Source organism: Prosopis cineraria, unplaced genomic scaffold, assembly GCF_029017545.1.
Source record: "Prosopis cineraria cultivar Desert tree isolate PC_DT_omini unplaced genomic scaffold, ASM2901754v1 PC8, whole genome shotgun sequence".
Classification (NCBI taxonomy): Eukaryota; Viridiplantae; Streptophyta; class Magnoliopsida; order Fabales; family Fabaceae; genus Prosopis; species Prosopis cineraria.
Window position 1 is genome coordinate 297,134 of NW_026555339.1, and position 22,052 is coordinate 319,185.

At 36.6% G+C, this 22,052-nt stretch overlaps 4 protein-coding genes across 7 annotated transcripts; 2 read left to right on the forward strand and 2 right to left on the reverse strand.

The window, feature by feature from the left end:
* On the forward strand, nucleotides 1–1,730 carry LOC129318830 (probable WRKY transcription factor 40). Its single transcript, XM_054963796.1, has 4 exons — nucleotides 1–304; nucleotides 416–742; nucleotides 1,150–1,266; nucleotides 1,343–1,730. Exons 1-4 carry the CDS (start codon nucleotides 236–238, stop codon nucleotides 1,616–1,618), a joined length of 789 nt encoding a protein of 262 aa, XP_054819771.1. The 5' UTR covers nucleotides 1–235; the 3' UTR covers nucleotides 1,619–1,730.
* Nucleotides 1,731–5,132: 3,402 nt separating this feature from the next.
* On the forward strand, nucleotides 5,133–7,171 carry LOC129318892 (chorismate mutase 2-like). 2 transcript variants are annotated; one of them, XM_054963888.1, is made up of 6 exons: nucleotides 5,133–5,231; nucleotides 5,571–5,802; nucleotides 6,049–6,135; nucleotides 6,228–6,371; nucleotides 6,491–6,583; nucleotides 6,675–7,171. In XM_054963888.1, exons 2-6 carry the CDS (start codon nucleotides 5,572–5,574, stop codon nucleotides 6,909–6,911), a joined length of 792 nt encoding a protein of 263 aa, XP_054819863.1. In that variant the 5' UTR covers nucleotides 5,133–5,231; nucleotide 5,571; the 3' UTR covers nucleotides 6,912–7,171. The 2 variants fall into 2 exon arrangements, with proteins under 2 accessions (XP_054819863.1, XP_054819862.1); XM_054963887.1 differs by lacking the exon at nucleotides 5,133–5,231 and having other exon boundaries at nucleotides 5,297–5,802.
* Nucleotides 7,172–7,736: 565 nt separating this feature from the next.
* Nucleotides 7,737–12,130, reverse strand: LOC129317122 (uncharacterized). Of its 2 annotated transcripts, none has more exons than XM_054961481.1 (7): nucleotides 11,719–12,130; nucleotides 11,411–11,615; nucleotides 11,076–11,260; nucleotides 10,616–10,809; nucleotides 10,006–10,159; nucleotides 8,551–8,715; nucleotides 7,737–8,285 (listed from the first exon to the last, which is right to left on the reverse strand). In XM_054961481.1, the coding sequence occupies exons 2-7, from the start codon at nucleotides 11,436–11,438 to the stop codon at nucleotides 7,827–7,829; spliced, it is 1,185 nt and encodes a 394-aa protein (XP_054817456.1). In that variant the 5' UTR covers nucleotides 11,439–11,615; nucleotides 11,719–12,130; the 3' UTR covers nucleotides 7,737–7,826. The 2 variants fall into 2 exon arrangements, with proteins under 2 accessions (XP_054817456.1, XP_054817455.1); XM_054961480.1 differs by having other exon boundaries at nucleotides 11,076–11,277.
* Nucleotides 12,131–13,870: 1,740 nt separating this feature from the next.
* On the reverse strand, nucleotides 13,871–18,534 carry LOC129317209 (BTB/POZ domain-containing protein NPY1). Of its 2 annotated transcripts, none has more exons than XM_054961575.1 (4): nucleotides 17,534–18,534; nucleotides 16,290–16,359; nucleotides 14,989–16,167; nucleotides 13,871–14,659 (listed from the first exon to the last, which is right to left on the reverse strand). In XM_054961575.1, exons 1-4 carry the CDS (start codon nucleotides 17,593–17,595, stop codon nucleotides 14,117–14,119), a joined length of 1,854 nt encoding a protein of 617 aa, XP_054817550.1. In that variant the 5' UTR covers nucleotides 17,596–18,534; the 3' UTR covers nucleotides 13,871–14,116. The 2 variants fall into 2 exon arrangements, with proteins under 2 accessions (XP_054817550.1, XP_054817551.1); XM_054961576.1 differs by lacking the exon at nucleotides 17,534–18,534 and adding an exon at nucleotides 16,486–17,508.
* Between the last annotated feature and the right edge of the window lie 3,518 nt (nucleotides 18,535–22,052).

A 22,052-nucleotide genomic window follows, 5' to 3' on the forward strand; every position in this document is an offset into this window, starting at 1 on the left:
TTTTGACGGTCGAAGAAACTGTAAAACAAGTGCCTTATCGCCTTCGTCATTTCCAGCAACTTTCCTTATTGCCTCTCGAATAATAATCAAAATCAATTCAAGTCTTCTCTCCTCTTCTATTTATTGTCATCTTGTTGGTTTGGTTTCATGAACTGTTTCATTTTAGTTTTAAACTATCGGTCTCTTTTTCTCTGTACTCTTCCTGACTTTCCTTCGCTGCGAAGCAAATTCTGATATGGACTCAGCATGCGTGGATACTTCTCTCAACCTCAACGTGGTTCCTCGGGACACAAAAGTTAACGCGGTTCGTAAAAATGAACTAACTTACAAACTCATTAATCCTTGTTCTTCGTTAATTTCAAACTAGTTCTGTCTTGCCTGGTAATGGACCGAGAGAGTTTCGTGATCGTTGCAGGCTGAGGATTTGGTGCAAGAGTTGCACCGTTTAAGCAGTGAGAACAAGAAGCTAACCGAGAGATTGACACACATGTGTCAGAACTACAATCTCTTGAAGAAGCAACTGAGCCAAGTGATGATCGTGAACACCAATAATCCTGATGAAAAGGATCAAACTAATCAACCAAGGAAAAGAAAGGCCGAGACGGATGCCTGTATCGGTAATATTAGTGTTAGCGGCAATACCGAGTGCAGGAACATCACTGACGAAGATTCATCATTCAGAAGGCCAGCCGCTAAGGTTTCCAGAGTCCTTCTGCGCACCCAAGCATCAGATACCGGCTTAGTAAGTTCTCTAATGTCCTGTCTTTGTATAATTGTATCAATGACGGTACACCGAAAGAAAATGTATGCAATTAATCATCAATTTTAGTCTGTAGAGCTAATTATTCCCATCAATCTTTGCTTTGACTTTTAAAATCTTACCGGCCGGCTACTGTCTGCTACTATGAATGGTTCGAAAAATTCTTCTCATATGCATCAGCTTTTATACTGAGAGTACTAGGTAGCTATGTATAACAAGCTAAACCAGTTCTTATAGCCTTGATTTTTCTTTTAGTTTGATGGTCTAAAGTTTAATCAAAGAAGTGCCTTGCTTTCGCCTGTCAATCAGTTTTGTCATAGCCTGTCAGTGAATTTGGTAGCTTGCAGTAACTAAATAAGCGTGGTTATTGGTATGATTGTATTGCACAGTATGTGAGGGATGGCTATCAGTGGAGGAAATATGGTCAGAAGGTGACTCGAGATAACCCTTCTCCCAGAGCTTACTTCAGGTGCTCCTTTGCACCAAGCTGCCCGGTGAAGAAGAAGGTATTTGATTGATACTAAAATTAACCCTCTTGTTTTATTCCCCAAAAATGATGATCTCCACGACGATTAATGATAGGTGCAAAGGAGTGCAGAAGACCCGACAGTGTTGGTGGCAACCTACGAGGGAGAGCACAACCATGGACGAGATGGATCTGAAATACCATTACTAGCGTCAACCCAGAGAGAAAGCGATGGAGCCCTTGATTCAGGAGCAATGGCTGAAAATGGTGCAAAGTCAATGCAGCAGTGTTTGGTTCAACAAATGGCTACTTCTTTGACTAGAGATCCCAACTTTACAGCAGCGCTTGCCACCGCCATTTCCGGAAGAATTTTAAACCTTGCTTCTAATTAATATTAATTGATTATCATGTGTATTCATGTCGCCCACTGTTTCAGAGACTGCGGATAGCAGTGATGTATAAATTATTAATTGGCACATTCTTGTGCTAAGTATTCCTCCTTAATCTGTGCCATTTTTTCTTACAAGTGCTATAATTAGGTGGCCATTAAATAGTGATCACATATATAGAAAAAGCTCAAATAAGGGCTAGGTTAAGTGATACAAGCTGGGAAGATTCATGAAAAGAGATGGAGCCGACACAGTTACAGGCAGAATCAAATGCGCCGTACATATTTGACCAATCCGGAATGGTTAATGATTCGTCATCTTCTTTGAAGAATCGAATCATGTACGCTTTCATACACATAGTCAACGTTGACCCAGTGATTTATAACCTCAGTAAAACCAACATACTCTTTTTTTATAACAAGGGAAACTGAAAAAAACGCAAAGCCTAATCAAAAACAAAACAAAAGACAAAGCCTAGGGAGGCTCAAAACAGGGAAAGCTATGAAGGTCTTCAGTACGAAGGAAATGCAGCATCTAAAGCTTTCTTGGCACAAATGTCCGCTTCCACGTTGCAATCTCTGGGAATGAATGTGCTTAACCGAAATTCTCCAATCCCTTTGCTGCAAGAACGTGCTTCTTGGATTGCTGCAGAGTGCTCATGAAGCTCAATATCACCCCCCTGTAAAATGTCCAGCACCTCCCGACAATCGCATGACAACTCCCCTTCTCGAATACCTTTATCCCATGCACATTTCAGACCCATGACACACGCCCAAAGCTCAGCTAAAAAACCAAAATACTCTACCATCAGTGAGATTGAAAGGGCATATTAATATTGAAGTTGAATTAATGTTTAATGACGTGCGGCCTCGCATGCAGATTAGAACCGGACAGGCCATTTTTTCTCGATTGGAAAATCAGTTGTATTAAAACAAAGAAAGAACGTGCATGAAACACATGATTAAGCAAAGAATTGCAGAGACTATAGGAACACAAAGACTATGCAGAAACACAAACAGACAAACTGGACATGCAATATAATGTAACCCGGGGGGAAAAAAAAAGAATTTCGAGGCCTCTGAATTGAGATTGCCAGCCTGGGAAAGACTAACTGAATGGAGAGGAAATAAACAGGAACTGAACAGCCACAGTAAAAACAATTTAACTGGTCCATATATAAGATCGAAATGGAGGTTAGAGTCTAGGTTAAGGACATGCGCAAGGTCTTGGAATTTTCCTATTTGAATATTGAAATACAACCATGCATGCCGGATCCGTAATTTCTCACCAGAGGACTCGAAACTTAATAAATCTTCTCTACAGCCTGAAACACGTTGGATTCTTGCAGTGCATATGGTGAAAAAGGAAAGTGAATTCAATCTTTGTTAATTTGTACACGAAGGATTATCAGCTTATGTCATTCCGGATGACATCACGCTGCACAACGTTTCCGTTCAAGTCATTCGTTCTTCATAAATTTACCACTAATTAAAAGCTCTCTCACGTATCTTCAACAACTAATTAAAAGAGCAAAAAAAACTTAACACGACAGCAAAACAAGTGAGTGTTAGTGTTCGGTTACTCTAGCTAGTTTGGCAGCATAAAGGATATATGGTTATAGATGCATGGGTTTTTTTTGGTTATACCAATAAGATTAGAGAGACTGCTTGGTTTGGGTCATAGAAAAAGATTATAGTTGTGACTCAATTTAATGTCACTCTCAGATGTCAAAAGAGTAGTTTACTTTAGGCATAGTCAAACATGGAAGGGACAGTGACAATATAACAAACAATAAAAATGGCCACTCGTCCCAGCTGCTTATATTGACTAGTGAAATTGGCAACGTCCCCAAGACCTCTGAGGGGTCTGACCATCAATTTTCAGAAAGAGATTGATATTAAATATAGCGCTTCGGCATGGCATCATGAGTACTACTTAATGATGATTTCAACCTTCAACTAACTCCCACTCCCATAATTGGCTGACTAAATCCCACGAATTCCATTTACAAATTTCCCTCGCTCTCTTCATCACTCACAATTTTTTTGGTCAATCATCACTAACAATGTTATATATTTTTAATTTTTTTAATATAAAATATTTTAAGCAATTCCTCTGGAGGGGTTGAATTCTAAACCATCTGTCCACCATGTCCTCAATTCTTTATCGTCTGAATTACCTAAGTGGTTATCTTTTAAATAATTGTGTATATATTTCATGATAATTTTTTTAAAATACGTTTCACACACACACACACACACACACACGTTCAGTAAATTTTAATTCAAGTCTTACTATGGACAGCCGCGCTGCATTTAAAAAATTTAAGAGGGAGTGGCCTCCGCACTCCTAATCATCCAGCTGAATTTAAATCCTCTAAAATTAATGTGTAATATATATTCCCTCTAGATCAAAGCATCGGGCATTAGGTAGGTGTTATATATTATTTTTTCAATTATACTCTTATTTTATTGAGTAATATTAATAAGGATATTTTGAATAAGTCAAATGTTATATTTATTATATTCAAGCATGTCACGGTTGAAAAAATATGAAAATTTTTAAAACATTAAAATTTTAACCAACCTTTTTTTAGAAAATTAAATTAGTTAAAATGACTTAATTATATCGTAACTCGGAGGAAGTAATTTATAAATTTATGTGCATCTCAATTATCCTAAAACTACTCAACAATTTTCTACTAGTAAATAGTCAGATAACCAATATATCCAGTTAGTGATGAATAGCAATTGTTGAGAAAGGATAATCTCCATTTCCCATCAATTTCAAAGGAGAAAGAAGAGATTAAAACAGTAGAGAATCCTTCCTCTAATTACTTGGATTTAATTAAAATTTCAAAGGAAAAAAACACGCACAGAGAACAGACAACTTGTCTACAGCGAATTTTTCTGTTGTAATGTAATGAATTCGTTGTTTTAGGGTTATGGTCGATTATCTTTCCATGGATAAACTTTTATTATATTTTCTACGTTTAAGAATTCACAGCATTCTCACAACCTCGTTGTTTCACGTTTTTAATCGAATATGAATACCAACAACTGAAAACTTCCACGAATCGCGTTGTTCTAGTGAGACGTAATGAATTGGTAAAACTGAAGAGGTATAAATGTTAGACCTAATTATACATATGTTGTTAGAATTCAAAGCAGAAAAAGGTTATACTATAAAATAAGCTAAAAGAAAATAGTACTATACATACGCGAACTCTGCCGTGGAAACCCATTGCATATTGCTTGAAGTTAGCGGTGAAGAAAGCGGCTGGAGAGCGGGAAACAGATGGGTGTCGGCGTGTCGCGTGGAGACAATGTTAGGGTTGTTTCAGAAGGAAGACAACCGCGGGAACGGGGTCCCACAATAACGGTTCCCTCGTCCATTCCTTAACCACGCACGCACCATTGTTGTCTTTGTCCATCTGGACTCTCCAACCAACTTCTTCTGCGCGCCTCAACATATATATATATATATATATATGTGCCACGATGCTTTCTCACTAAGTTTTCTCTCTTGTACATACACCGCCGGAAGCTGCCGCCTCTCTTCCATAATCTCATCGTCAAAAGTTCAAAACCCCGTTTTGGAGTTCCACCTAGGAAAAGTAAACCCTTATTTCCTCTTCTAATTAAATTTCCTCTCTAGCTATATCATCATTTCGAACATTATTGGCCAGCATCTTCATGTATTATGTCATGAATAGCGTTTAGTACAGTTGACCCTTTCATTTCTATATAATATTCATATCTCCATGTTCCATCAATTGTCCCCATTTCCCTTCTTTCCTGTTTTGTAATCAACTTTCTCGTCGCTCATTCAACACTGCCTTAGATTCATCTTTCATTTATTCATCATTCCAAACATTTTGAACTAACCGTATGATGTTTCGATTGGGAATGCTACCGCTTCTTCTGCTGGTGGTGGTTTCTGCTGAGACGCGCAGAATGGAAGCAGCAGCAGAATCATCGAACTCTGAGTCCGGGAATGAGTACACGCTGGATTCAATAAGGGAGGCTTTGGAGAGACAAGAGGATACCATCATTCTTAATCTCATCGAGAGGGCTAAGTTCCCTCTCAATTCACACACCTACGATCAACCTTACCTGACCATTCCCCATTTCCGTGGCTCGCTTCTCGACTTCCTCGTCAAGAACACCGAGCACATTCAAGCAAAGGTACTATCTATGTATCACCTTGTTTCTCCCTTTCTATTGTTTCTTGACTTGCCTATTTTGACATCTCAATTTTGTCGTTATTGTGTTTGTCACGTCTGTCGAATGAGGCAATGGGTAATGTGATGAATTCATGAATTAACATTATAAGTGACAGCCATACATAGAAAACATAAATACAAACTTATTATAATAGATATTACTTTAGAAAGTGCATGGGCGTACATTACATATTGTGGTATTCTACAGGCAGGTAGATTCAAAAGCCCCGAAGAGAACCCCTTCTTCCCAGAAAATTTATCACCGTCACTTGTGCCTGATTACCCCTTCTCTAAGGTGATTCACCATGACTCTGGTGTGTTTTTCCTCAGTTCATTATGCAAAGAAAAAAATTAAATTAGGATTCCTTTTAAACTTGACTTGTTTAGATTTTGCACCCTGGAGCCTCTTCAGTCAACATAAACAAGTCCATCTGGAAAGTTTATTTTCATGAGGTGCTTCCACTGATTGTTGCTTCCGGTGATGATGGTAACTACGCACAAACTGCAGCTAGTGATCTTTCCTTATTGCAGGTATGTGGTCTTGGAGTTATGGAGAGGCATCTTTAATTACCAGCTCCTTGAGAGCTAGCCTAGCTATCTCATCAGTGTCTGTTGACAGTGTACACGATATGAAATTGAAATTTATGCAGGCCATCTCCAGAAGGATCCACTACGGAAAATTCGTAGCAGAGGTTAAATTCAAGGAATCCCCTCGGGACTACGAGCCTTTAATTCGAGCTCAGGTATATTTATTTAATAATGTTTCATGTGTAGGGAATATACAAAATCTATTGGTTGAGCTCCATTTAAAGGATTGGGTTATGACTAATGCAGGACAGAGAAGGATTGATGAAACTGTTGACAGTGGAGAGCGTAGAAGAGATGGTGAGGAAGAGGGTTGAAAAGAAGGCAATGGTGTTTGGCCAAGAAGTGAGCCTTGAGCGTGACGACGACGGCGACGTGCCGAGTTACAAGGTCAAGCCTACCCTAGTTTCTCGCCTTTACGAGAAATGGATTATCCCTCTTACAAAGGATGTTGAGGTCGAGTACCTTGTACGCCGTCTTGATTGAAGCCGTTATAGAATCCCGAGTTGTTGAAAAGTAATGTCCTTGTTCATAGGATCATGCAAAATCTTGCATGATCGTGCACTGTCAACTTCCTTGTGCTTTACCTGCAAAAGTCAGCTCTATATAATTAATTACAGGGGGGAGGGGAGCGAGAGAAAGTCAGCTTTGTAGCTTTAGACCACGAGAATAAAAAGTCATGTAACGCAGAATTATTTATCTGATTCTTGTTACGGACGGATATAAACATTAGTTATCCAAAACTACTTCTCCAGTGAGCACCCAGTTTATCGAGGTTAAGGAACCCAAACGGGAACCGGACATGGAAGACATCGATGTAAAAAGGATAAGAAACAGGGATGATTGTTTCACATTTCTCCACGATCCACCTTGCACTTGCTAATATCTGCCGTTTTTCTTTAAGAACAGATGTTTGATGTTTATATGATGAAACAAACAGTCATACAAAGTTAAATTGGAGGAATTCATAATTTGAGCATTAAATCTGAGCACCTTACACTCTTAACAAAAATTCAAACAAGTTAAAGATTAGTCTCTTTTATTGCACCCAACATGTGTCGGTAAAAATTTAAAATCTTATGCTCAAACAATTTTGTAAGTGATTTTTTATTACAAAAAAAGACCAGAGAAGTACAGAAAAAGATGGAGAGAGAAGCTCAGGCAAGGTGTAGTGCATATATTGGCTTCATTCAGCAACAACTTTTTCATGGGTCACCAAATGGACGATCAGACAGTGTGACCGTTACTCGTGAAAGTCGTTTTAATCCTGACCATTGTTCCAATAAACTGACTCATCAGATGACGTTGCGATTCATGAAGATAAATATTATATTGCCCACAAATCAAATCACCAATTTGAAATTCCCGTCAGCATCAAAACATAAATGAAAACAAGCACTCCTAGAATGAAGAAGAAAGGCGTTGTTCCAGTTTTTCAACCGGGACACAATAGGGTGAATTCCAGTCAGCATCAAAAATCTCCTGAAGTTGGGAAACAATGGCAGGGTTGTGTGTTCCAAAGCTGACTCCTGATGTGGTATAAAAGTAGTCCCATATGAGGTTGCTAGTTCCAATGTGAGCCCGTACGTCACTAACTGCGTATTTTCCATGATTGACCCTCGTAAAACCAGGGTATGTATTTCCTGTACTGGCTCCGTTCTTAATGGCAGGCCCTGTCGAATTGAAACCTGGAACCACATAGTACTTGATCTCAACTTTTCCAGAGCATTTATGGTACTTTGAAGATGAGCAGAGATTGTTGGAGTATAGGAGATACTTCAGGTACACATCCGTGCTACTGATGAAGTGACTCCAATAAGCCACCAATATTTTTACTGTTGCATTCTTGGAAAACACAACCTGGTAGAAAGAATATATAAAGTATGTGGTTACTAAATAGCTCTTGAAACCAAAAAATTCGTTCAAACTTGAAAAAAAAAAAATTGTTAGTTCTACAGGTTGAGTTCATAGTGCTGCAACGGGAAAGAATATTGCCAAGGCACAAAGATATGAATGCGTTAATTTATTTCTTTTCCGGAGAAAAAATTCCCAAACTAATTTTGTGAGACAGAAGTTAGAGAATTTGGTGAATCAAGAACAAGACCACTTAAAGAAATAAATTTACCTCTGATATCGCAGAGGATAGGGATGACCAGTAAACAGTTTGGTCAGCATACTGTGACTGACCCAGCCAGTCCATGGTGTTGATCCTAACTGTCTCCTTCATTCCCACAGATTTAATTGTATCGACCCAAGCCTGTTCATCAGCCTGATACTTGCCAAATGACAGCTGCAACCATATAATCATGGTAAAAAAAAAAATTAAGACGGTCAAGGTAACATTAAAAGTCGAATATGAGCTTCCGGAAATGTGTACTTTCTTTCCAAACGGATTTAATATGATCCATGGGAATTAGGGGATAGTTAAAGAATTGTTTGGAAGTGAGGGGCAGTCAATTAATTTGGCGGGAACCCATCCAACCTATGTTAGTATAAATAGACGAAGGATACATGTAATGGTGTGGAATGAAAAAGTACTTTGGTGTTTACACGTTATTTGGGGTTTACCGTGTACCATAAGTCCATAACATTACAAAAATCTTCAACGGAAATGCTATAAAGACATTTCTGAATTGCTGATAAACAGTGCTAAAAAGTATCCGGCAATGCTTGCAATCATATTACAATCAATAATCTCAATACAGTAACATTGCCACTCTATTGCATATATGTAGCTTCAGATATCATATTTTGGGGTACAGGCAAAGAAAGTTACAGCAAAACAATAAACCGGCTTAACTGAGTCATTTATCATTCACCATTTATGAATTAAAATAAATTGAATAAGAAAAGCAATTCACTTACCCATGGATATGCAGAACGAAATTTCAGAGATTAATATAATGGGCATCCCAAGAATAGTCTATTTCAAGTAAATTACATATACGTTAAAGAAAATGGACAAACTTTACAATCCGAGAAGAGAATCAGAACCAACATAGCCTAAGTCCTTTATCCCAAACTAAATCTAAGGTTCTGCAGCAATCTAAAAGAGTGATCATGAGAAATAATTCCCCAATTTGAGGTAAAGCTATCAAAAGAGGCGGCGAGGTATTGATTATTATCAATCATGGCTTGAAGAGAAGTGCTTCTCAAGCCAGCCTATTGTTTGGTTAAATCGAACAACAAATATTGCAAGTGCTAAGTATCTAAGGGCCCCTTTATCTATGCCAGTCATTGGACGGTTTTATCAATAATTAAAAAATGGTAGTCCTAGCTCTCTGGCCATCACATCTCCTTTACCCTGACTTGTAACCCAAACAACAATTAAAAAAAAATAAAGAAAAAGGAGCAAGAAAAATTATATGCCAGAGTGAAATTCTGTATGATAGTAGAATCACACGCAAGGATGTCACTTCTACCTCATTTGCGCTTAGTATGGTCTCATCTTAAACACTAAGCTGGTCTCTCAACAATGACATTAAAAAACAAGACAAAACAAACGATAAAAACCAATTCTGATGACTACAGTTGAGGGATGCATATCACCTATCAGATTGTTAAAAGTCAAGCTCCTTACCTCAGGAGGGGCAAAGGAGAGATAGCTAGCTCGGGGAAGCTTTGTTGAACAGTTGCTTCCAGGAGTCTCAATTGAAACTCTAAACATGTAGGGATCAGAGAGAACAGGATACCCTGCAACATGGGGAGTCTCTACATACCGAGGAAGAGGAGACCTGTGATAACATGATTAGATATTGTAAATATGTCAAAAACATGAAGAGTAGTCTTACCTCACTCTACATTGATTTCCATCCATCTTCAACTGTTTTTATATGCAATTTAAACCTCATTTATGAAGAGTATTCTTACCTCTCTCATGTCTGCAACCATGCTAGACACTACTTTTAATGTGAATAATATTGAATCCTTCATCAACCTTTTAACACTTATCTCTAAAACTAATTTCAAATTCTAATGCTCCCATAAACATGAAACTCCAAATAGGGAAGAAAATTTTCATAGAGCATAAACCTGCACAACACTATATCAAAACCACAAAGCCTGATGATATCAAAAATGCATCGAGGCAGATAACCATGACAATTAACCAGTATCTGAAGAGACACATTAGAAAAACTTCGGCAAAAACTCTAATTACACTTTTGTTCTATAACAAGAACCTGACTTACTCGCATCTCCTTGTTGGCTCAACGAAATGTGACCAGCAAGGAACCTTTCTTTCAACTTGCCACTGTTGATCAAATACTGTTTTTGTGTAAGCTGAAGAATTAAGAGATGCGAGTGTCCATAAATTGTTGAAGTAGACTTCAACTCTTTTAGCTATTCTTGGGCAACCAGTAAGATAGATTCCAACTTCCTTAACCTGAAGCAGTCAGTACTAGTGATCAGAACAAGCATCATAGATCCAACAGATAACCAATGGCTACCCGACACTAAAAAAATATCTTTATATCTTAAATTGATTAGCCTTTAAGAAAAACTTCAACTTTAGACAAATATTTAAGATCCATGAAGAAAGGCGAAAAACCAATGGGACGTGTCATTAGGAGAGTTGATGCTTCATTGATCTACATTCTTAGGAACCTTAAGAATGTACCTGGCTATTTACATGAATATAACCATAATCACCTGAGTAAGTGATTTCCAGTCATTGTTTGCAGATCCAATATATACGTCCCGGTTATCTGATATCCAGACTTTGGCATGAACAATTCCCGAACCCCACCAATCTCCCAGCAACAAGGTCACATTCTTAACATTTGACCTTCCTGAAGCGAGTTTAGATGGTTCTTTCGTGAAGTCTGGATATACTCCTGAATGAGACAGCAACCTACAGTGATTTCAATTTGAAATCCCAACAGATTACCTTCTCTAAAACAACTTAATTAAAGTTTGTTGATTTGTGATTCTCAAACATGCCTTAGTATCAAAGTCACTACTTGGTCACACATGTTAAATCATACCTGATCCTAATATTACGATCAGCAGCATTATCTATGGCTTTATAAACGGCAGCACCTTCATGGGCACCAAATTTGTGCATATCACTTTCGGAGTAGCCGTAATCTCCTGAGCGAGGATTATGGGGAGAAGCCACCAGCTGCCAGTATTGAGCAATAATGTCAAGTCGCCGAGTAGAGTTCGCCGCGAGCCACCGGAGCACATCCCCTAAATTACATCACACTTCGTTCCAGAAAATCCAAATCCAAAAAACATAGAAGTGAAAGAAAAAAAAAACAACGGAGGTGGCATGTATAAATAGGCATTAAACCAGTAGAGAGAACGCCGGGAACGCGGGAGAGGTAGGACATATCGGTGGGAATGGATTGCACGAGCCATGCTTTGCAGTGCCGGCGGGAGACTTCTGGGGCACGTGAGTGGGAAAGAGGGGTGAAAAAGATAAAGAAAGCTAGTAATAGGATTGTTTGTTTGGGAAGAAGTCTCATTTTGATACGGGTCCTGCCACGGCGCTATACACTTCCACAAGCGGCAGCCATAAACAGTGTCTGTTCTTCTTCTGTTAATGGGGAACAGACAGTGCACTGTGATTTGAATTCAAGACGGGTGGAGTAATTATGAGAAGATGATGATCGCTGACGATGTTTAGGGATTGTTAAGCACTAGCTTGCTAGATTGAGATGCTCCCCGTTGACTTCTTCGTAGGACAAAACCAACTCCACCATTTCAGATTTTCAATAACTGAATGCCTAAAATACTAGCCAGTAAAGTAATTACATTTAAAGGGGGTTTTGTTTTAGTTTAGTTTTTTTTTTTCGGTGATATATTTTTTACATTCAAGATTTTGTTTCAGCCACTCGAATATAATTATCTATAATGGTTCTCGTAACTAAAAGGCAATAGCGTTACTCACTGCTAAAACTTAAAAGCCACTTTTTCATCCCAAAAAATACACACACTCTCTTAAGAGCCACTTCGACGTTGTATTATTGAGAATATTGTGCTAGATAGATATTGGCGTTTTTATTAGAGGATATTGTGCTTGTGCGAGATCAGCGTGATTTTCCGGCTGAAGACACTGACTACATTTCATAATAACTGAGAGCTTTCTTCCCCCCCCCCCCCCCCACCCCCGGCATTTGGACGAACTCTCCGTCACGTCCAAGAATCAAGTCTTTTTTTGCTTTCCCAGAACAAGAATCAAGTTATTCATGAAATATAGCACGCTGGCTAGAATAGGCTAAAGTTAGTCAAGACATAAGCTTAGTTGGCATAAGCTACAGCTAAGTAATCATAAATAAGAATGACGTTTCACGTTTGTCAAGCAGTATTTCATTTCCCTTTTAATTATGTGCCACGTGTTATATTTATAGTTACTAAAATAATATTATCATTCTTTAAATTTGCATATCCTTAATAGGTCAACCCGTGCAATACACGGGGTTGCGGCTAGCTAACAATGATATCACAATGTGTTGCCGAGCAATCACTTAATATGCACATATTTTTAATGCCTATGCAGTAATGCTTAACACTAAAAATAAAATAACATATAATTATAATCAGTTTTTTATAAATGATATTAGCATTAATATAATGAAAAATGTTTCATTTTAGCAATATCTGTGGCAGGAACCAGATACTCGTAAGAATCTTCAGGGCATATTCAATTTTGCAGCAATGCCAAGGCAGGTACATTAATATTATTATTAGTAAAAGTAGTAGTAAAAAAAAACTTTAAAATTTGTCAACAGTTAATGCCCTAATGACAATACCACCTTCCTCTCTTAAAAGAGACTATAAATTCAAACTTAACATTAAAGTGATTGTGTGTGAGTCTGCCTTTCTCATGGAAAAAGGTTAGATAGGGATAAAATTTTGAAAGGAAAAAAAAAACTCAAACTCTAATGAAAAATTCAGATAAATATTTATTACTAATGTTTTCCATCCCGTGGATCATTAATCATTATATGAAAGGTGACGATCCTAACGCGCTATGTTCCGTTCCGTCTTGATTGACTAAGAACAAATCAAACATTCATATCAGAATTCAGAACTAATGGCTTGAATGACTTCATAAGCCGGAGCGAACTTACGCCCCCCAGTGTCTCCAGACAACAAAAGTCCAAAAAACAGGCGTCTACAACATCATAGTAGTACAACACGAGCCGGAAATATTTGTCCGAGTTTCCAAAGGTGCTCGGCAGGAAACTGGAATCCTTCAACCCTTCAGCTTGTGAAATGCAATTTACAACTTCAACAAACAAAATTCAAGAGAAGTCACTCAGTTTTTATTTTTTATTTATCTCAGCTCCAATTCCAAAAATTCAAGGTAGAATAAATATATATCACTACAAAGATATATTGATCTCCTCAAATCTTACCGTTTGATTTTATTTATTTATTTGTTTATTCAACCCTCTAATCATTTTTCAAGTGACAGATAACCCTTCTTTGGATGACCCTGTTATTAAATCCTTCAGAAGTTCAATGAAGGATCATTACCATTTTCCCTGACATGGGTCATTAAAAATAATAAAGGATCATGATTCTATACAACAAAACGACGAAATGATGTCCAAATTAGACAGACCAAAAAATCACTAAATTTTCTGTAGTATTCGTGCCACTTTTTTCCTGTTTACATGCACAGGAGATAATAACAGTAACCACAAACACCAGCACTCTACGCTTCACTGAAGATAATCTCCTCAAGAAATAGAGTACCTCCTGTGCCTAGATGATGAACCTGATGACTTGGTGTATCCCGGGACAATAGATGTCGGACTATTTGAACTTCCTGATGTCTCTGATCCCCTGTACTCTCCTTGTCCTTTGCCACCAATCCATAACTTGTCAAAGATTCTCCTTGAACGTGAAGGAAGTAATTGCATTCCACGTCTGCTGCTTTTGCTATTTGTCTTGCTCAGTCTCCCATTCTTGGGGAATTCTTCTTCCTTCATCTTCAAATTACACATCTGGTTCTCAAGCGATTGGTGCTTCTCACCGACTATTGTCTCACATTCTTCATCTGTGCTCACTGCGTACGTCAAAGGCTTACATGAATTCTTATCACCAAGAGCGCGAGCGCTGGCAGAAGTTCTGAGCTGCTCAAAAAAGAGAACCTGCACTACAACCCGAAGTGGAAGCTGCTCATTCTGTGCGGCATGCATAGATGCATCCACTGACAATTTCTTCACGTCCATCAGTCCACATAGCTTCTTCCTTTCAGCTTTTGTCACATTTGGGTGCTCCTGAACACAAAAACCTGTCACCAATTAGGCTGTTTCCCTATTGAGGGCTGCTTATTGGAAGCAGCAGTGAACAAACTGGCACAAATTAAGGTTCTATTCTCGGTTACGGATAGCAAAATTTAATATCAGATAAATACACAAGGAATTTGTACTATTCATGCTATTAGAGAACTGCTAACGTATTCCAAACAGTTCCCAAGTAGTATATGTCACTAGCCCTGTATAGTGCCCAATTACTCATACCATAAACAAGCATTGCTCAAAATTAAAAGCTCCGCAAGTAACATTGAAAAGTTGTAAACAACATCAAAGGAGCACATTAAGCATACCTTCAAGTATATGTCAATAGCTCTGTACAGACCATCATGATTTGGTCTGGCAAATACCGGTACTGTTTGCGACAAGTCAACAAACCTAGAAAGGCTGAGATTCGGATCATGTGCAATTTCGACAAGAAAATTGTCCACCAACTGACCGATCTTCACAAAGAACATATGTGCAAATATTGCTTTGTCATTTCCTTTATCTTTCTTCCCTGCAACTTCCACATTGCAGCTGCTGCCCTTTTCATTCATGCATCGATTCAAAAGACATTGTACCAACTGAACATCATATATGGTAGTCTGAGGAGGCCTTGCAGGGATCAGTAGATCTTTGACAGAAGCCTCATGCAATTTAAGGCAGGTGCTTTTCACTAATTCTTCTTTTGACGACTCATCTGCACCTACTAGTATGGCCACTTTCAATAGCTTCAAAAGGAAACTACAAGAACAACCCGCAGCACCGTCAGATGGTAATAGACAGACAATTGTTTCCACCAGAAATTTGTTTCTTTGTGCATGAGCTTCAGAAACCAATGCCTCAATAGAATCAGGCAACCACCTGATCGCATATGTTTTCAGTGCCTCCCCAATTAAAGGACCATCCATTCTTCCCTTTGACTTCACATTAATCATTACTCGTTTGTAAAGATCAATGTCCAGCTCACAAATATCTTCAACCCACCAATCCTTAGGAACAGACTCAACTTTCTCTTTATATGTCATCCTGTGTTCAGTAATTCTATCAGGCTCAGTTAGTTTTCGGTTGTGTGTGTAGGACCATCTGATGTTAGTTGGGTCCACCGAAGTTTTAGAAGCTATAGAATCTATACATCTGCCAATGATCTTCAGATCCTCAGACCAAGGGAGAAGAGATTTTGTAGTTTGTAGAACAATTATGGAATCTTTCCAGCTCCGAAAGATGCTTGAGTTAAGAAATACCTCAATTTTAAAAATTAAGTTTCCCCTATCAACATCCTCAGTCATTTCAAGATGCTCAGCTGCACAGCGAGCAGCCACAACGTTGTAGGCATTAAGAGTAACTGTCATTCCATAGCAGAACTTTGCACATAATTCAAATGCCTTGGCCCCTCCAGGGAATTCATTCAAGAAAATTTCGTCAGAATCATCTTCATTAGCTTTCGATACCAGCTTTTGTAATCGATTGCTCTTGGACAGAAGAGGGAACTGCATCTCATGACAAAATCAAAGGACGAAACAGTTCCAACTATCACTTGGCAATCATACTATGGCTACCTAGATCATTTTTGCAAAACAGGACAAATCAAAGATTCAGAAATTGTCTGTACCTTGTGCAGGAAAAACTTGACTTCGCCAACATTTACGACAATATCTGTAGTCAATTCAGATGACGAATACCTGGACACATTGAAATGGGAACACCAAGCTGGTAACGGTTTTTTAGGAAAGACCCAAAATATATATATATATATATATATATAAATGGTTGTTGTTGGGGAAAAACAAGAAAAAGGAAAAACCCACCTCACTGATCTCATGCAGTGCGTACAGGATTCAGATTGCATTCAAAAATTATGTTAGAATAAAAGGTTAACATTACGCCAGGATATTTCAGCCAACTCTTTTTACTAGGAAACACGGCTTTAAGGCCAGACCCCAGGCACGACTCTACCCAATAAATTCAGTACCCACCACGGCCTTTTCCCTTTCTTTCTTTTCAATTTTTGCAGAATTCGTTTTTGCGTCACTGATGAATGAAACCTCACTCTCAAGGCACAGGTGATATTTCACTGTCAAACATAATTTTCAAATTCAACGTATTCAAAAAATAACCTATCAACAACAACTATCAATTAACATCTATTCTCAATACGTAATTAATCGGCTGCACTAACAAGCCAAGATAGTCATTTATGAGTCAGGGAAGAAATATATGCGGGTAGAGAAACAGAGTCAAGTAACCCGGTTAGTAATAAAATTGACAGTATAGTTTAAAGGGGCTAACTTTGCCATGATCGATGGTTGGACCACATACTCAAAATACATGTATCAAAGTTCGAAGGGTTAAGGGTGGACCACCTCCTACTTTTTCAGGCTGTTCCTCCTTTTTCTGTGTCACCGGAAATTAAATATTGACATCTCTGTCAATGAAGTCTATCTTTTATTCTCTTTTCCATGCTGTGTTTTCACGGTGCTTGTAAAATTATGAAATAGAACGGAATGATTATCCACACAGACCATATTCCTCTCGGTTCTCAACGCAATCAGGAATATACCCCCCCGGTGGTAGAGCCTCACTCCGCTTATAATCTCAGTTCGAATTCAATGCAAAACCACAAACTGTACTAACATGAATTAATATGGCTCTCACAAATACTCCGACTATAACGATCCAAGAATGCAGAAAATTCTCGAACCACTTAACAACACGAATTGAAAGAAAAATCAAGACCCAGAATCTGCAGGCACTACCGCGCCGAAAGCCAGAAAAACGAAAAGAACATTCTCCTAATAACTTCATGTTCGAAGGCAGCTTAAGGAAAGAAAGAAAAGAAGGTTTCTCAAGTCTCACCTGATAGACTTTCCATCAGCTAGAAAGGCACCAGGCTTCGAACCCAACTTCATAAACTTCATTTTCTCTCAAACAAAACGGGAACACCTTCAGACTAGACCAAAAACAGTTACTTCTCCGTTGCCGACGAAGCCGCCCATAGGAACAAAACAATGGCTCTTTCTATTCGGCGCGTCGTGATGCCTGCTAACCTCTGCTACCAAGTCATTGAACAGAGACAAACCCGGATCAGTTTACCAAACTACTGGCCAGAGAAGGCGTTCCGCTGAAGAATGCACTCTCAAACACGCTAGTCGGCCCTGCAATAGACATGGCACCGAAATCATCACTGCCTCACGCTAATGACTCGTTTTTCGCGTAGTTTTTCTCGTCGGTTTCCAACATGCTTGTGATGACATTGATGACGCTAAAAGGAGGGAATAGTTGGAAGGCAGGTTCCAAAGGAAGGAAAAGCAAGAAGATGTACTGCGAATCAAAAAGTGCTCGTTGGGAAAAGGTGTGGTTTAGAAACTAAGAAGGGGTTGTTTATGAATATAGGTAGCTCAGACGCTGCCTGTCTTTATCTTTGAAGTTATGAAGCTGTTTCCGCAAAGACAAAAATCGCGTCATGGAATTAATCGGGAAAAAATGCGTCAAAATAGTATAATTATGATGAAAAATGAATTGGAGCAAGAGAAGAGAACGAGTGGGGCTGTCTCACTGCGAAAGCATAATAAATATTCGCCGCCTTTGCTTTAAATCATCCTGATCCACTGAAAATCTTCTCGGCAGTGTTAGGCGCAAATATCAAAGGCGCTGTCCAGGCTCTCTCGTTGGGTCAGGATCCTCACTCTATTCTCTCGTACTCTGGCCGCTGGGGGCAGGGTTGATGGTGATGGTTTCGGGGTCTGACACAGTTGTCTCTCCAGCCTCCGAAGAGAACGAAGGAGAGGGAGAGAGAGGACTGAGTCATGTAATGGGAGGATAGTGATGGTAGGTCCAGTTCTCATCCCAAGCATCGGTACCAGTGTTGCGGTTAGATTTGAAATGTTCAATTCCATAAATGGTTTATATTTATAGTTAAGAAATTATTTTTATTTATACTGTTAGACCTATTAAAATAAGAATCTATCTATTAAACATATAAAAAATCCGTGATATAGTGCCGAAGCCAGATGCCGGCAGCGAAATGTGCAGACGTGTGTATAGGGAGCAGGGGATTGTGTTACAGGGTGACTTTTGATGAGGCTTCATGGCGATAAAGCACGCCAGGCTCCTTTTTTTTACTATTTTGTCCCTCGTAGCTCTCCTTATTCTCCAAAATGCCATGCGTCAGTTTTCCCGCCGCCACCGACCGCGGAAGTGATTAGCCGCTTCGGATCATGGAGAATGTTTAAGTAAATAGGACGTATCACGGTATCTATATCTTGTTCAATTAAAATATTTTAAATAATTTAAATAAAATTTTATATAATATTTTTTTAATTAATTTTATTTTTATAAAAATATATATTTTATTTTTTATCTTTTTTATTTCTATTATCATTAATATCAAAATTAAGATATATTTAATATTAAAAATATTATATTTTTATTAAACAAATTATAAATGATGTGATGTATTTAATTTACTTAAAAAAAATTTCTCTCGAGGTCTCTTTTTGTCATGGCCCCGAAACTTTATATTTTTTTTTAACTTTGTCAATTTTAACTTGATTAATCTTTTAATTTTAGTTAAGTCGGCCAAACTCTCATAATATAGACAAAAAAACTTGAAGAGCTTAATATTCAAGTAGAGAGTAGAGAGTTTAAGTAAATAAATTTAAAAGCTTTGTTAGTGGACTTGATAATTGCAAATGAGAGGTGAAAAGGTATTTATAAAACTCCCTCTTATTTCAGAAAATTATCACTTTTTTAATAAACAATTGGGATTAATCTAATCCAACACTATACATTCGATCTCTATAATATTTTATAAAAATATTTGCAAAAAATATCATAATATTTACAAGAAAATTTTTCTAGATATATAAAAAAAAGATATTCCTAAAATATTTAAATGCCCCGGATACTCTCCATACTATTCTAAAGATGTTTGGATCATTTGAAATATGCTAGTGTATTCCACGAGCTTTTGGTATCTTTTTTATTGTTTTAGATCTTTCTGTCTACTTCAAATCATTCAAGAAGCTTTTAGAATATATTAACTTCATGAAAATTTCTGGCTTTCTCACACCTTTCTCCTCACTTTATTTATTTATTTATTTATGAGAGAATTTCAAACCTACCATAATATAAAATTTTACTGTAGAATATTATGTCTGAAAAATCAAAATACCAAAGTATCCTAATTACAATATCTTACAATGAATTGAGTAATATAAAAAAATTTAAAAAAATATAATTTTAAATTTCTACACTTTGCTTGTTATTTGTTATAAGTTCCTGCACTTTTTTTTTATATTTTAGGTGTCTACATTTTTATTTTTCATATTTTAAGTCCCTCCATAAATAAAATGTAAGACCTTAGAATGACCCAAAGCATCAAAAAAATAAAATTGTGAGAACTTATAATATTAAAAAAGGAGTAAAAACCTATAATAAAGTGCAGAGATTTAAAATTATGTTTTTCTAAAAAATTAACAAGACAAAACATTTAATAAGCAATACAGTTAATTTTACAATGTATGATGATAACTTAACAAGTAATATATTTTAACTCACTATGTGGACTTCACAAACAAAGTTACAGGGCCAGTGATTTATGTAAGGGAATTAATAAATAAAGTTAAAATATTAACAAGTTTTTTAAAGAATTAGTATTCATGTTCATTGCAACGTAAAGGTGATAAGTAACGTAAAAAAATAGTAAATAATGTGTTCAATTTTAAAAATAATGATAATAGTCTAAACAAGTTATAGATTTAAATTGAGAGGTGAACTAATTAAATGTTTCACTTCACTTGTTACTTCTTTTATCTCGCTACAACACATTGAATGAGGATATTTTGGCAACTTTGTTGCATAATTTTATTTCAGATCAAACCCAACATCATCCAATAAAAATTCATATTGTCTTGAGCTTGGTTTAACATTATGTCACGGCTACGGCCCTTGAATGAAATTCTTCTTTGATATATACACACACTTTTTTTATTTAAAAACATAAAATATTTTTTAAAAAATTAAATATTTAAAAATATAAAATATTTTTAGTTATTTGAAGTATAATTATTATCTTTTTTTAAAAAAATATTTTTATTAATAATAATTTTATATTTATTATAAGGTGTATGATAGAGATAAATATTAAAAAATAAAAATAATTTAAAAGTAAGTAATTATTTTATTAAAAAATAAAATTTAATTAAAAATATTTTATATTTTTAAATGAAAGAAATGTATATATTCCAGCGCAGGTGCTCGCATCCCGTGCTCTTTTCGACTTTGCGTGATCACAGGCCCCCACCCTTAATTTTTTGTCTTATCCGTTCACTTTTCATTTCATTGCTTCTTCGTCCCCGGCGGTCTATTGTCGCCGCTTAAAAAAGGATTTATATCTATAGCAGTGCTCTTGATGTATTTATTTACAAATCATTGGTCATTAATTTTTATAAAAACAATCCATAAAATATATAATAAACATGTAAGATATACAATTCTAGATAAAAATATGCTCTAAGGCCAAAAAAATAAAAATATGCTCAATGCAAAGGAAAAGCAATGAGTGACAAGAAACAGAGTTAAAAATATGCCTATCTTTTTAACTCTTATATATTGATTTCGATATTGAATATAGAAGTTAGTCAAGGGATTTATTCTGATCTTAAATGCAGTTTATTATTTATTTTTAAAATAATATATTGATTGTAAACATTTTTAAAAACAGACTTTGTACATAGCTGAGATTTAAAATGAAGAAGGGAGAAGGGAAGAAATATGTACATAACAGTCGTGATTGGTTTTCGATACAGGGTTCACTTAGCGTGTGTTTTAAAAAATAGCACACATTATTGACAGATACTTGGCTTGGCTAATCTTTTCAATGTGTGTGAATTGGTTACAAATTCTTGTATCTAGAAATGAGTATCTAATAAATGACATACATGGCAGAGAGGAGAAGAGAAGAGGCACTACAACACATTACCTGTCAATACTCACTCGTATTTTATTTATGAATGACCTACAATTATTCCCTTTTTCTTTCCTATATATAAATTTTTTTAATTAAATTTTACATGTCAATAAAAATTTATTACTCATTATGTTAAAAAATATAAGATACTTTTAATTAAATCTCACTCTCAATAAAGTTCTTACCTACTTTCAAACTAACCCTATCTTTTCATATTTATCTCTATTAATTACCAGATAATAAATATGAGTCATAATCAATAGGAGTGCTTTTGAAAAATGGTAATAATTATATCTCAAAAGATTAAAAATATCTTATATTTTTTAACATCTAACTCCTTAAAAAATACTTTATATTTTTGAATGGAGGAAATATCTAATTAGAAGCACATACAATCATAATAAA

Excerpts from the sequence above, each read along its gene's own strand:
- LOC129318830 (XM_054963796.1), top strand. The coding sequence starts at position 236 with ATGGACTCAGCATGCGTGGATACTTCTCTCAACCTCAACGTGGTTCCT. Across the intron at positions 743-1,149 it reads AAGCATCAGATACCGGCTTA|TATGTGAGGGATGGCTATCA; the intron begins GTAAGTTCTCTA and ends TGTATTGCACAG. Across the intron at positions 1,267-1,342 it reads GCTGCCCGGTGAAGAAGAAG|GTGCAAAGGAGTGCAGAAGA; the intron begins GTATTTGATTGA and ends GATTAATGATAG.
- LOC129317122 (XM_054961480.1), bottom strand. The coding sequence starts at position 11,893 with ATGAGACTTCTTCCCAAACAAACAATCCTATTACTAGCTTTCTTTATC. Across the intron at positions 11,616-11,718 it reads TCCCGGCGTTCTCTCTACTG|GGGATGTGCTCCGGTGGCTC; the intron begins GTTTAATGCCTA and ends GATGTAATTTAG. Across the intron at positions 10,160-10,615 it reads GAGCCAACAAGGAGATGCGA|GTCTCCTCTTCCTCGGTATG; the intron begins GTAAGTCAGGTT and ends ATGTTATCACAG.
- LOC129318892 (XM_054963887.1), top strand. The coding sequence starts at position 5,506 with ATGATGTTTCGATTGGGAATGCTACCGCTTCTTCTGCTGGTGGTGGTT. Across the intron at positions 5,803-6,048 it reads CCGAGCACATTCAAGCAAAG|GCAGGTAGATTCAAAAGCCC; the intron begins GTACTATCTATG and ends GGTATTCTACAG. Across the intron at positions 6,136-6,227 it reads CTGATTACCCCTTCTCTAAG|ATTTTGCACCCTGGAGCCTC; the intron begins GTGATTCACCAT and ends TGACTTGTTTAG.
- LOC129317209 (XM_054961575.1), bottom strand. The coding sequence starts at position 17,595 with ATGAAGTTTATGAAGTTGGGTTCGAAGCCTGGTGCCTTTCTAGCTGAT. Across the intron at positions 16,360-17,533 it reads GCTGATGGAAAGTCTATCAG|GTATTCGTCATCTGAATTGA; the intron begins GTGAGACTTGAG and ends CAATGTGTCCAG. Across the intron at positions 14,660-14,988 it reads CTATTGACATATACTTGAAG|GAGCACCCAAATGTGACAAA; the intron begins GTATGCTTAATG and ends TTTTGTGTTCAG.